This window comes from Loxodonta africana, chromosome 9 (assembly GCF_030014295.1).
Source record: "Loxodonta africana isolate mLoxAfr1 chromosome 9, mLoxAfr1.hap2, whole genome shotgun sequence".
Lineage (NCBI taxonomy): Eukaryota > Metazoa > Chordata > Mammalia > Proboscidea > Elephantidae > Loxodonta > Loxodonta africana.
Window position 1 is genome coordinate 95,296,053 of NC_087350.1, and position 12,070 is coordinate 95,308,122.

General features: G+C 38.2%; 1 protein-coding gene across 1 annotated transcript; it reads right to left on the bottom strand.

Moving 5' to 3' along the window:
* Positions 1-469: 469 nt before the first annotated feature.
* Positions 470-2,326, bottom strand: LOC100665583 (interferon alpha-5-like). Its single transcript, XM_003407333.3, has one exon. It carries the CDS (start codon positions 1,058-1,060, stop codon positions 470-472), a length of 591 nt encoding a protein of 196 aa, XP_003407381.1. The 5' UTR covers positions 1,061-2,326.
* Between the last annotated feature and the right edge of the window lie 9,744 nt (positions 2,327-12,070).

A 12,070-nucleotide genomic window follows, 5' to 3' on the forward strand; every position in this document is an offset into this window, starting at 1 on the left:
TGGTACATAATAATGATGAGTAGAGTGAATTGTACCATCTATTCTTTAATCAAACTACACAATAAGGCTTGGTGTTTCCTTTGTGAAGAGTAAACAAATACAAGAAGTTTTCTAGAATAAAAATTTAATGAACAAAGCAAAGTAATAAGTTAACAAAATATAAAGGAGAACATAAATTTTATGCACAATGTAAAGGTATACATGATATGATGTGAACAAAAAATAAGTTAAATATATAAATAGTTAAATAAGTAAATAAATATTTAAATAGATACATCAGCAAGGTCACCTGTAAGGAATTAGTGCCCATGCAGTTGAACACAATGTTGCTTAATAATCCTGAAAACACATTTGACAAGTTTGATCCAATTTCTGTCATGATTATAGCAGAAACGGGAGTCTATAAAATGGCTGAACTTGTGGAAGTATGATAGAGTGTATTACATGATGAGAAATTTTTTTTTTTTTTTTATGGGGCCAGGTCGCCTTCCTTACTTCTTAGCCTTTCTTTCCAGTTTGTAGATGCAGAGAAGGAGCTCATGACTTCTGCTCTGACAGTCTCCCAGGCACAAGGGCTGTATTTCTTCTCTGTCAGATAGACAGTGATTCTTTGGAAGTACTTCCTCACAGCCAGCATGGAGTCCTCATTTATCACAGGAACGGGAGCTTCTTCTACCCCCATTTCCTGCATCAAACAGACTTCCAGGTCATTCAGCTGCTGATAGAGTCCAGTGTACAATTTGTCCAGGAGGGTCTTATCCCAGGCAGCAGATGAGGCCTGTAGGCTGAAGAGGTTGAAGGTCTGCTGGATCATCTCATGGTGGACAGAGATGGCTTGAGCCTTCTGGAACTTGTTGCCATCAAGCTCCTCCTGGGGAAACCCAAAGTCATTTCTGTCCTTCAGGCAGGAGAAAGGGGAGATTCTCCTCATTTGTCCCAGAAGCATCATGGTTCTCCTGTTAGCCAGGCTATGGCTCTGAGGCAGGTCACAGCCCAGAGAGCAGGTGGAGTTGCAGCTGAGCACCACCAGGGCGATGAGCAAAAGGAAAGAGAAGGCCATTGGGGATCTTGTAGATGCTGCTGTCTTGGTTGATGCTGGTGAGTCTGTGAGCCTGGGCCTCCAGGTTCTCTGAAGACCTTGCTCTGGGCATGGGTTTTAAATAGGGAACACACTACTTTCCGTTTTCTTAACGATCCCCCACCCCACCTTACTTTCTACTTCTGTTTCTGTTTTCCTTTATGGGTTTTTAGCTCAGTGTTTCTCAACAACTTTTTCTCATTATTGAGATCTCCTTGCAGGCCGTTGAGATTTTTTTTTTCCTAATGGAACTCCCCCATGAAATTTTAATATCGTAGATATAGCGTACTTTTGTTTATATATTATATTTATACCTGTGTTTTATACATAAAATGAAAAAATGTAAACTTTACCCTTTTTATTTCATGCAGGGTTAATAATGATCAAACCAAAAGTTTAAGCTAAAAATTAAATTAAAAAAACTCTTAACATTTCATTTAACTTTGTAGGGAAATGTGCCGAGTAACTTTTTATTTTATTTTATTTTTTATTTTCTGCTTTAAGTGAAAGTTTACAAATCAAGTCAGTCTCTCATACAAAATTTTATATACACCTTGCTAAATATTCCTAGTTGCTCGCCCGCTAATGAGACAGCATACTCCTTCTCTCCACCCTGTATTCCCCGTGTCCATTCAGCCACCTTCTGTCTTCTCATCTGCCCTCCGGACAGGAGCTGCCCACATAGTTTCATGTGTCAACTTGAGCCAAGAAGCTCACTCCTCACCAGTAACATTTTCTATCTTATAGTCCAATCCAATCCCTGTCTGAAGAGTTGGCTTTGGGAATAGTTCCAGTCTTGGGCTAACAAAAGGTCTGGGGACCATGACCTCTGGGGTCCTTCTAGTCTCAGTCAGACCATTAAGTATGGTCTTTTTATGAGAATTTGGGGTCTGCATCCCACTGTTCTTCTGCTCCCTCAGGGGTTCTCTGTTCTGCTCCCTGTCAGGGTAGTCATCGGTTGTGGCTGGGCACCATCTAGTTCTTCTGGTCTCAGGATGATGTAAGTCTCTGGTTCATGTGGCCCTTTCTGTCTCTTGGGCTCATAGTTATCGTGTGACCTTGGTGTTCTTCATTCTCCTTTGATCCAGGTGGGTTGAGACCAATTGATGCATCTTAGATGGCCACTTGTTAGCATTTAAGACCCCAGACGCCACACTTCAAAGTGGGATGCAGAATGTTTTCATAATAGAATTATTTTGCCAATTGACTTAGAAGTCCCCTTAAGCCATAGTCCTTCAAAGCACTCAGTTTATCCCCGAAACTTCTTTGCTTTTGGTCCAGTCCAGTTGAGCTGACCTTCTGTGTATTGAGTATTGTTTTTCACCTAAAGTAGTTCTTATCTACTAACTAATCAGTAAATAACCCTCTCCCGCCCTCCCTCCCTCCCTCCCCACCTCTAACCACAAAAGTATGTGTTCTTCTCAGTTTATACTATTTCTCAAGATCTTATAATAGTGGTCTTATACAATATTTGTCCTTTTGCACCTGACTAATTTCACTCAGTATAAAGCCTTCCAGGTTCCTCCATGTTATGAAATGTTTCACAGATTCATCACTGTTCTTTATCGATGCGTAGTATTCCATTGTGTGAATATACCACAATTTATTTAACCATTCATCTGTTGATGGACACCTTGGTTGCTTCCAGCTTTTTGCTATTGTAAACAGAGCTGCAATAAACATGGGTGTGCATATATCTGTTCGTGTAAAGGCTCTTATTTCTCTAGGGTATATTCCAAGGAGTGGGATTTCTGGGTTGTATGATAGTTCTATTTCTAACTTTTTAAGAAAACGCCAGATAGATTTCCAAAGTGGTTGTACCATTTTACATTCCCGCCAGCAGCGTATGAGAGCTCCAATCTCTCCGCAGCCTCTCCAACATTTATTATTTTGTGTTTTTTGGATTAATGCCAGCCTTGTTGGAGTGAGATGGAATCTCGTCGTAGTTTTAATTTGCATTTCTCTAATGGCTAATGATCGAGAGCATTTTCTCATGTATCTGTTAGCTTCTTTAGTGAAGTGTGTGTTCATATCCTTTGCCCACTTTTTGATTGGGTTGTTTGTCTTTTTGTGGTTGAGTTTTAACAGAATCATATAGATTTTAGAGATCAGGCTCTGGTCGGAGATGTTACAGCTGAAAATTTTTTCCCAATCTTTAGGTGGTCTTTTTACTCTTTTGGTGAAGTCTTTAGATGAGCATAGGTGTTTGATTTTTAGGACCTCCCAGTTATCTGGTTTCTCTTCGTCATTTTTGGTAATGTTTTGTATTCTGTTTATGCCTTGTGTTAGGGCTCCTAACATTTTCCCTATTTTTTCTTCCATGATCTTTATCGTTGTAGTCTTTATTCCACTTGGAGTTAGTTTTTGTGCATGGTGTGAAGTATGGGTCCTGTTTCATTTTTTTGCAAGTGGATATCCAGTTATGCCAGCACCATTTGTTAAAACGACTATCTTTTCCCCAATTAACTGACACTGGTCCTTTGTCAAATATCAGCTGCTCATATGTGGATGGAGTTATATCTGGGTTCTCAATTCTGTTCCATTGGTCTATGTGCCTGTTGTTGTACCAGTACTAGGCTGTTTTGACTACTGTGGCTGTATAATATGTTCTTAATTCAGGTAGAGTGAGGCCTCCCACTTTCTTCTTCTTTTTCAATAATGCTTTACTTATCCGGGGCTTCTTTCCCTTCCATATGAAGTAGGTTATTTGTCCATCACATTAAAACATGTCATTGGAATTTGGATTGGAAGTGCATTGTATGTATAGATGGCTTTTGGTAGAATAGACATTTTTACTATGTTAAGTCTTCTTATCCATGGGCAAGGTATGCTTTTCCACTTATGTAGGTCCTTTTTAGTTTCTTGCACTAGTACTTTGTCGTTTTCTTTGTATAGGTCTTTTACATCTTTGGTAAGATTTATTCTTACGTATTTTATTTTCTTGGGGGCTACTGTGAATGGTATTGATTTGGTGATTTCCTCTTCGATGTTCTTTTTGTTGATGTAGAGGAATCCAAGTGATTTTCGTATGTTTATCTTATAACCTGAGACTCTGCCAAACTCTTCTATTAGTTTCAGTAGTTTTCTGGAGGATTCCTTAGGGTTTTCTGTGTCTAAGATTATGTCATCTGCAAATAGAGATAATTTTACTTGTTCCTTGCCAATCCGGATGCCCTTTATTTCTTTGTCTAGCTTAATTGCTCTGGCTAGGACCTCTAGCACAATGTTGAATAAGAGCGGTGATAAAGGGCATCCTTGTCTTGTTCCCGTTCTCAAGGGAAATGGTTTCAGGCTCTCTCCATTTAGAGTGATTTTGGCTGTTGGCTTTGTATGGATGCCCTTTATGATGTTGAGGAATTTTCCTTCAATTCCTGTTTTGCTGAGACTTTTTATCATGAATGGGTGTTGAACTTTGTCAAATGCCTTTTCTGCATCAATTGATAAGATCATGTGGTTTTGGTCTTTTGTTTTATTTATATGGTAGATTACATTAATGGTTTTTCTAATATTAAACCAGCCTTGCATACCTGGAATAAATCCCACTTGGTCATGGTGGATTATTTTTTTTTTGATATGTTGTTGAATTCTATTGGCTCGAATTTTGTCGAGGATTTTTGCATCTATGTTCATGAGGGATATAGGTTTGTAATTTTCTTTTTTTTGTAGTGTCTTTACCTGGTTTTGGTATCAGGGATATGGTGGCTTCATAGAATGAATTAGGTAGTATTCCATCATTTTCTATGCTTTGAAATACCTTTAGTCGTAGTGGTGTTAACTCTTCTCTGAAAGTTTGGTAGAACTCTGCAGTGCAGCCATCCGGTCCAGGGCTTTTTTTTGTTTGGAGTGTTTTGATTACCTTTTCAATCTCTTTTTTTGTTATGGGTCTATTTAGTTGTTCTATTTCTGATTGTGTTAGTTTAGGTAGGTAGTGTTTTTCTAGGAATTCATCCATTTCTTCTAGGTTTGCAAATTTGTTAGAGTACAATTTTTTGTAATAATCTGATATGATTCTTTTAATTTCAGTTGGGTCTGTTGTGATGTGGCCCATCTCGTTTGTTATTCGGGTTATTTGTTTCCTTTCCTGTATTTCTTTAGTCAGTCTGGCCAATGCTTTATCAATTTTGTTAATTTTTTCAAAGAAGCCAGCTTTTGGCTTTGTTAATTCCTTCAATTGTTTTCCTGTTCTCTAATTCATTTAGTTCAGCTCTAATTTTTTCTTATTTGTTTTTTTCTGGTGACTGATGGATTCTTTTGCTGCTCGGTTTCTATTTGTTCAAGTTGCAGGGACAGTTCTCTGATTTTGGCTCTTTCTTCTTTATGTATGTGTGCATTTATTGATGTAAATTGGCCTCTGAGCCCTGCTTTGGCTGTGTCCCAGAGGTTTTGATAGGAAGTGTTTTCATTCTCGTTGCATTCTATGAATTTCTTTATTCCTTCCTTAATGTCTTCTATAACCCAGTCTTTTTTGAGCAGGGTATTGTTCAGTTTCCAAGTATTTGATTTCTTTTCCCTGATTTTTCTGTTATTGGTTTCCGCTTTTATGGCCTTGTGGTCTGAGAAGATGCTTTGTAATATTTTGATGTTTTGGATTCTGCAAAGGTTTGTTTTATGACCTAATATGTGGTCTATTCCAGAGAATGTTCCATGTGTGCTAGAAAAAAAAGTATACTTTGCAGCTGTTAGGTGGAGTGTTCTATATAAGTCTGAGGTCAAGTTGGTTGATTGTAGCAATTAGGTCTTCCGTGTCTCTATCGAGCTTCTTACTGGAAGTCCTGTCCTTCTCCAAAAGTGGTGTGTTGAAGTCTCCTACACTAATTGTGGAGGTGTCTATCTCACTTTTCAGTTCTGTTAAAGTTTGTTTTATGTATCTTGCAGCCCTGTCATTGAGTGCACGAATATTTAATATGGTTATATCTTCCTGGTCAATTGTCCCTTTAATCATTATGTAGTGTCCTTCTTTATCCTTTGTGGTGGATTTAACTTTAAAGTCTATTTTGTCAGAAATTAATATTGCTACTCCTGCTCTTTTTTGCTTGATGTATTTTTTTCCATCCTTTGAGTTTTAGTTTGTTTGTGTCTCTAAGTCTAAGGTGTGTCTTTTGTAGGAGCATATAGACGGATCGTGTTTCTCTATCCAGTCTGAGACTCTCTGTCTCTTTATTGGTGCATTTAGTCCATTTACATTCAGCATAATTATAGATAAGTTTGTGTTTAGTGCTGTCATTTTGATGCCTTTTTGTGTGTGTTGTTGACAATTTCATTTTTCCACTTACTTTTTTGTGCTGAGACGTTTTTCTTTGTAAACTGTGTGTTCCTCATTTTCATAGTAGTTGAATTTATGTTTGCTGTGTCGTTATGTTTTTCTTGGTTTTTATTTTGAGTTATGGAATTGTTATACCTCTTTGTGGTTACCTTAATATTTACCCCTATTTTTCTAAGTAAAAACCTAACTTGTATTGTCCTATATCGCCTTGTTTCCCTCTCCATATGGCAGTTCTGTGCCTCCTGTATTTAGTCTCTCGTTTTGATTATTGTGATCTTTTACATATTGACTTCAATGATTCCCTGTTTTGAGCATTTTTTAAATTTTTTAAAAAATTAATCTTAATTTGTTTTTGTGATTTCCCTATTTGAGTTGCTATCAGGATGTTCTGTTCTGTGACCTTGTGTTGTGCTGGTATCTGATATTATTGATTTTCTGACCAATTTCCCTTAGTATTTCTTGTAGCTTTGGTTTGGTTTTTGCAAATTCTCTAAACTTGTGTTTATCTGTAAATGTTTTAATTTCGCCTTCATATTTGAGAGAGAGTTTTGCTGCATATACGATCCTTGGCTGTCAGTTTTTCTCCTTCAGTGCTCTATATATGTCATCCCATTGCCTTCTTGACTGCATGGTTTCTGCTGAGTAGTCTGAACTTATTCTTATTGATTCTCCTTTGTAGGAGACCCTTCTATTTCCTTTTAACAACTACTGTTACATCAGGGGAAGGAGCCCTGGTTGTGTAGTGGTTAAGAGCTCAGCGGCTAACTGACATGTCGGTGGTTCAAATCCACTAGCCCCTCCACGGGAGAAAGATGCAGCAGTCAGTTTCCATAAGATTATAGCTTTGGAAACCCTATGGGGCAGTTCCCTATAGGGTCATTATGAGCTGAAATCGATTACAGGGCAAGGAGGTTATATCAGGATTCCTGGATGTCGCAAAGCATTAAGCACTGGTCTACTAACTGAAAAGTACCTGCCTGGAAGAGCCTTGGAAGAAAGGCCTGGTGATCTGCTTCCAAAAGGTCACAGCCTTGAAAAACCCTGCTCTGCAACACGTAGTAACCCTACTCTGCAACACATGGCAGCCCTCCTCTGCAACACGAGGGAGCCCTACTGTGTAATACATGGGGTAGCCATGAGCTGAAATACACTGTTTGGCAACTGGCAACTGTTAAATCTCTGTAACAGGGACATTCCCTAATTTGCAACTTTTGCTTTTGATTGGTGGCTTTATACACGGGAGGTAAAATTGAAAACCAGAAACCGCAACGGAACAGGAAGCAGCTGTATGAATGCACAATGCAGGTTGTTGGGGAGTGAAGGAGGAGAGCAACCTGGGAGTTTCTACACTTTAGAAGAAGGAAACTATTATGATATGGGAGTGAAAGAATGGAATTCAAAAAGCAGGGAAAGAAGGGGGAGCATGCCAGGTATCAGAATCAGCAAATAAATAATGCATACTTAATGTTTAACATGGAGCTCTGGTGGCACAGTGGTTAAGAGTTTGGCTGCTATCCGAAAAGGTCAGCAGCTCAAATCCACCAGTCACTCCTTGGAAACCTTATGAGACAGTTCTGCTCTGTCCTGTAAGGTCACTATGAATAAACTCAAATGGAATGGGTTTCATGTATAACATAAGAAGCCCTAGTGGTGCAGTGTCGACCAATTCTTTTTGGTATAGTTATTCTGTGTAATCCTTCCATCTTCTTTTGAATCTTCCTGCATCGTTTAATATTTTCACCATAGAATCCTTCAATATTGCAACTCGAGACTTGAATTTTTTCTTCAGTTCTTTCAGCTTGAGAAATGCTGAGCATATTCTTCCCTTTTGGTTTTCTATCTCCAGCTATTTACACATGTCATTATGATACTTTACTGTGTCTTCTTGAGCCACCGTTTGAAATCTTCTGTTTCATCTCTTTTGTTTCATCATTTTTTCTGTTTGCTTTAGCTACTCAACATTCAGCAGCAAGTCTCAGAGTCTCTTCTAACATCTATTTTGGTCTTTTCTTTCTTTCCTGTCTTTTTAAGCCTCTTGCTTTCTTCATGTATGATGTCCTTGGTGTCATTCCACAACTCGTGTGGTCTTCGGTCATTATTATTCAATGTATCAAATCTATTCTTGAGATGATCTCTAAGTTCAGATGGGGTATAGTCAAGGTCGTACTTTGGCTCTGGTGGACTTGTTCTAATTTTATTCAGTTTCAATTTGAACTTACATATGAGCAATTGATGGTCTATTCCACAATCAGCCCCTCGCCTTGTTCTGACTGGTAGTATTGAGTTTTTCCATCATCCCTTTCCACAGATATAGTCGACTTGATTCCTGTGTATTCCATCTGGTGAGACCCACCTGTATATTCGCCTTTTATGTTCGTGAAAGAAGGTATTTTCAATGAAGAAGTTGTCGGTCTTGCAAAATTCTATCATGTAATCTCCAGCATCATTTCTATCACCAAGGCTATATTTTCCAACTACCAGCCCTTCTTCTTTGTTTCCAACCTTTGCATTCCAATCAGCAGTAATTATCAGCGCATCCTGATTGCGTGTTCGATCAATTTCAGACTATAAAAATTGTTAAAAATCTTCAATTTCTTCATCTTTGGCCTTAATGGTTGGTGTGTACATTTGAATAATAGTTGTATTCACTGGTCTTCCATGTAGGCATATGAATATTATCCTATCACTGACAGCATTGTACTTCAGGATAAATCTTGAAGTGTTTCTTTTCACTTTCTTTGTTGTCAAAATCATTAATCCTCCAGAATGCTTACCTGTGCTCCTAGAGTGTTGGTGTGAGGGATGGACAGTAGTTTTCAATGGTGACCTATGCCTCTCCTGACCTATGTACCTAGGTATCAAATATGTCCACAGCCTTCAGATGCTAATAGCAGAAGTTTGTCTTGTCTATGTAGGTAAAGGAATTACCCAGTTGTAATCATTTTACTTTTGGTAGCCAAATAATTTTTCGTTTTACCAAGTACAGCTTTTATTAGTCAACTGTTTTACTTAAACTAGTGAACACTCGTTATGCTCAAAGTTTCTGAGCTAGACAGTCTTTCTGTTACATTAGTGATTTTTCATTTTAAATTTTTATACCTTTTTTCATGTTGTGGTTTACTGGGCAAGGTTTGTTTTACTGACTGTGCATCACTCTATTTCATGATGAGGTTAATACAAACAAAGGGAAGCAAAAGAAAGGCAAAAGGATATATCATCTTTCTTTATGATTTTGGAGACACCGGATTTTTTTCTTATTTTAACTTTCCTAGAAAGTAAAATTAATGGTTGTTTGAGGGCAAAAAGAAAATAAATATTAAGTCCAAATGTCATGAAAGTGAAAGAAAGGAAGTGATCTTTTAGCTGACAAAATGACAAAGTGAAAGCAAAATTCAGTGTTGCAAAATTGGGTACTAAAGGCTATGCTAGATGGGAAGAATGAAGGCCAATATTGAAGTAAGCAAAGGCAGCAAAATGGTTGCTTCTGGCAGTGGCTCAAATAGGCCAATGGATAGCTTTCAACTTTGCAAGACCAACTGTCTGGTTTATCTTTCATTTAACCCACACGTGATCAGTTCTGGGGAGAGAAAGGAGGAGTCGGATAATGCCTGAGTGCCCTTCCCTGAGCATTCCACCTAGTTAATAAATTCACTCAGGCAATGAATAGATTGGTTTGAGAAACCTAGAAATAAAAAAAGGGAATTGGGTTATCTCAAAAGATTCTGTTCTTAATCTGAATATTTTTTAAATGATATTTAAAAAAATGTTAACACCAAATTTTATTGCATGCTGAATATGGACCAGCTTTTGTTCTAAAATACAATCATCTCAACAACTTTATGTGGATTATGCTCGTTTATTAAACTGCTTTGAGAGAAACATAAGTCTGGAGAAATGAATTAGACAGAATGTAACGAAGTTCTAAGGTCAAAACCATAGGGAGAGTTGAACTAATGATTTACCTGGAAGGGCCCATTAAAGGAAGTGAAGGATAGAAATGGACATTGAACTTATGAAGGAAAGAGAGACCATGGCTTAAAAATGGTAGTGCAGGGAGAGTGAGATGACAAAGTATTCTGAGTTTCTACTCAAATGCCAAAGTCTTGCTGTCACTTATTTTGTGCGGGACAAGAGGTAAATGTAATTGGATTAAATTACACTGGTAATGTAAATGGATTAAACTATACAGATTCCTATAGTTCTATTTACTTTTAACTCAAGTTTTCTTGTGTATAAACAAAATAAGAATAAACAAAAAGTACATAAAAATTTCCACTCTGAAGATTGCCCTGGCATATGGGCTCTGACTTTTCTCCTTCAGGACGTCACAGCTTCCATAGGTGACTCTCTTCAAGGCCAATCTGTTCTCATTACCAAGGACAACAGCTCAGTTTTTCACCTGTAGTCTGAACTGGACTTCCTGTTGTCTACTGACTGATAGATGCTCTTTCCTGCTTTTGGGCCCTAATTTTCAAGAAAGGTTCCAAACACTAATCTTAAATGTGCCCATTCAATGCAGTTTGAGCCTACCAGAAAGAAAAGAAAGAGAATTGGTTCACCAATGTCCACTTTTCAATTAACTAGATTTTAATGAATGAATTTTCACAACGCTCTTTACTGGCATTAGAAATTGTGATCTTCCAATATGTTGTTGTTAGGTGCCATCAAGTTGGTTCCAAATCATAGTGACCCCCTGTACAGCAAAGCGAAACATTGCCCTGTTCAGCATCGTCATCACAATAATTGTTATGCTTGAGCCCATTGTTGCAGTCAGTCTGGCAATCCATATCCTTGAGGGTCTGCCTCTTTTTCACTGACCCTCTACTTTGCCAAGCATGAAGTCCTTTTCCAGGGACTGATCCTTCCTGATAACATGTCCAAAGTGTATGAGACAAAGTCTCACCATCTTTGCTTTTAAGGAACATTCTGGCTATACTTCTTCAAAGCCAGATTTGTTTGTTCTTCCGGTAGTCCATGGTATATTCTATACTCTTCCCAACAACATAATTCAAAGGCATTTATTTTTCTTCTACCTTATTCATTGTCCAGCTTTCACATGCAAATGAATCAATTGAAAACACCATGGCTTGGATCATGCACACCTTACCCTTCAAGGTAACATTTTTTTTTTTTAACACTTTAAAGAGGTCTTTTGCAGCAGATTTACCTAATGCATTGTTTGATTTCTGCTACTTCCAGTATGCACATTACTAATATCTGTCCTTCTGAGAAGCCTCTGCCCTACCTGTAGCTAAGTATACTCAACTACCATCCTGTGACCCTTTTTTTCAAGCGTCGTTTCATTTTGTTTTGTTTTTAGAAGGAGACTGCAGTGTGATCTGAATTTAATAGTTTCCTTGGATTGCATTGGCTCCTTGAATAATTTCCCTGGGCTGTGATGTTTTACAGGATTCTAGGAAGGAAGGTAAAGTTTGCTACTGGCATGGGAGTAACTCTCATCCTTTCCCATACTCTATGGGCTGCTGTGGTATCAGCAGCATGGGTGCTGGGGGCACTGATAATGTCCTCATCTCCATGGGACAACTCCATGCTCTCAGCCTTCTCCTCCTCTGAATCTGAATGATCTGAAGAAACAGTTGACTCACTGCTTCCCACTCTACTGTTCCTCCTCTTGAGGACATGCCATGTTCCAGTCACTGCTTTAAATATCTCAGTTCTCTTTCCAAGTTCTCAAACTGCTACTGACGCTTTCAAATTGCTGCAAGTTT

Bases quoted from the DNA above. Each gene is read 5' to 3' on its own strand.
- LOC100665583 (XM_003407333.3), bottom strand. From the start codon at position 1,060: ATGGCCTTCTCTTTCCTTTTGCTCATCGCCCTGGTGGTGCTCAGCTGC.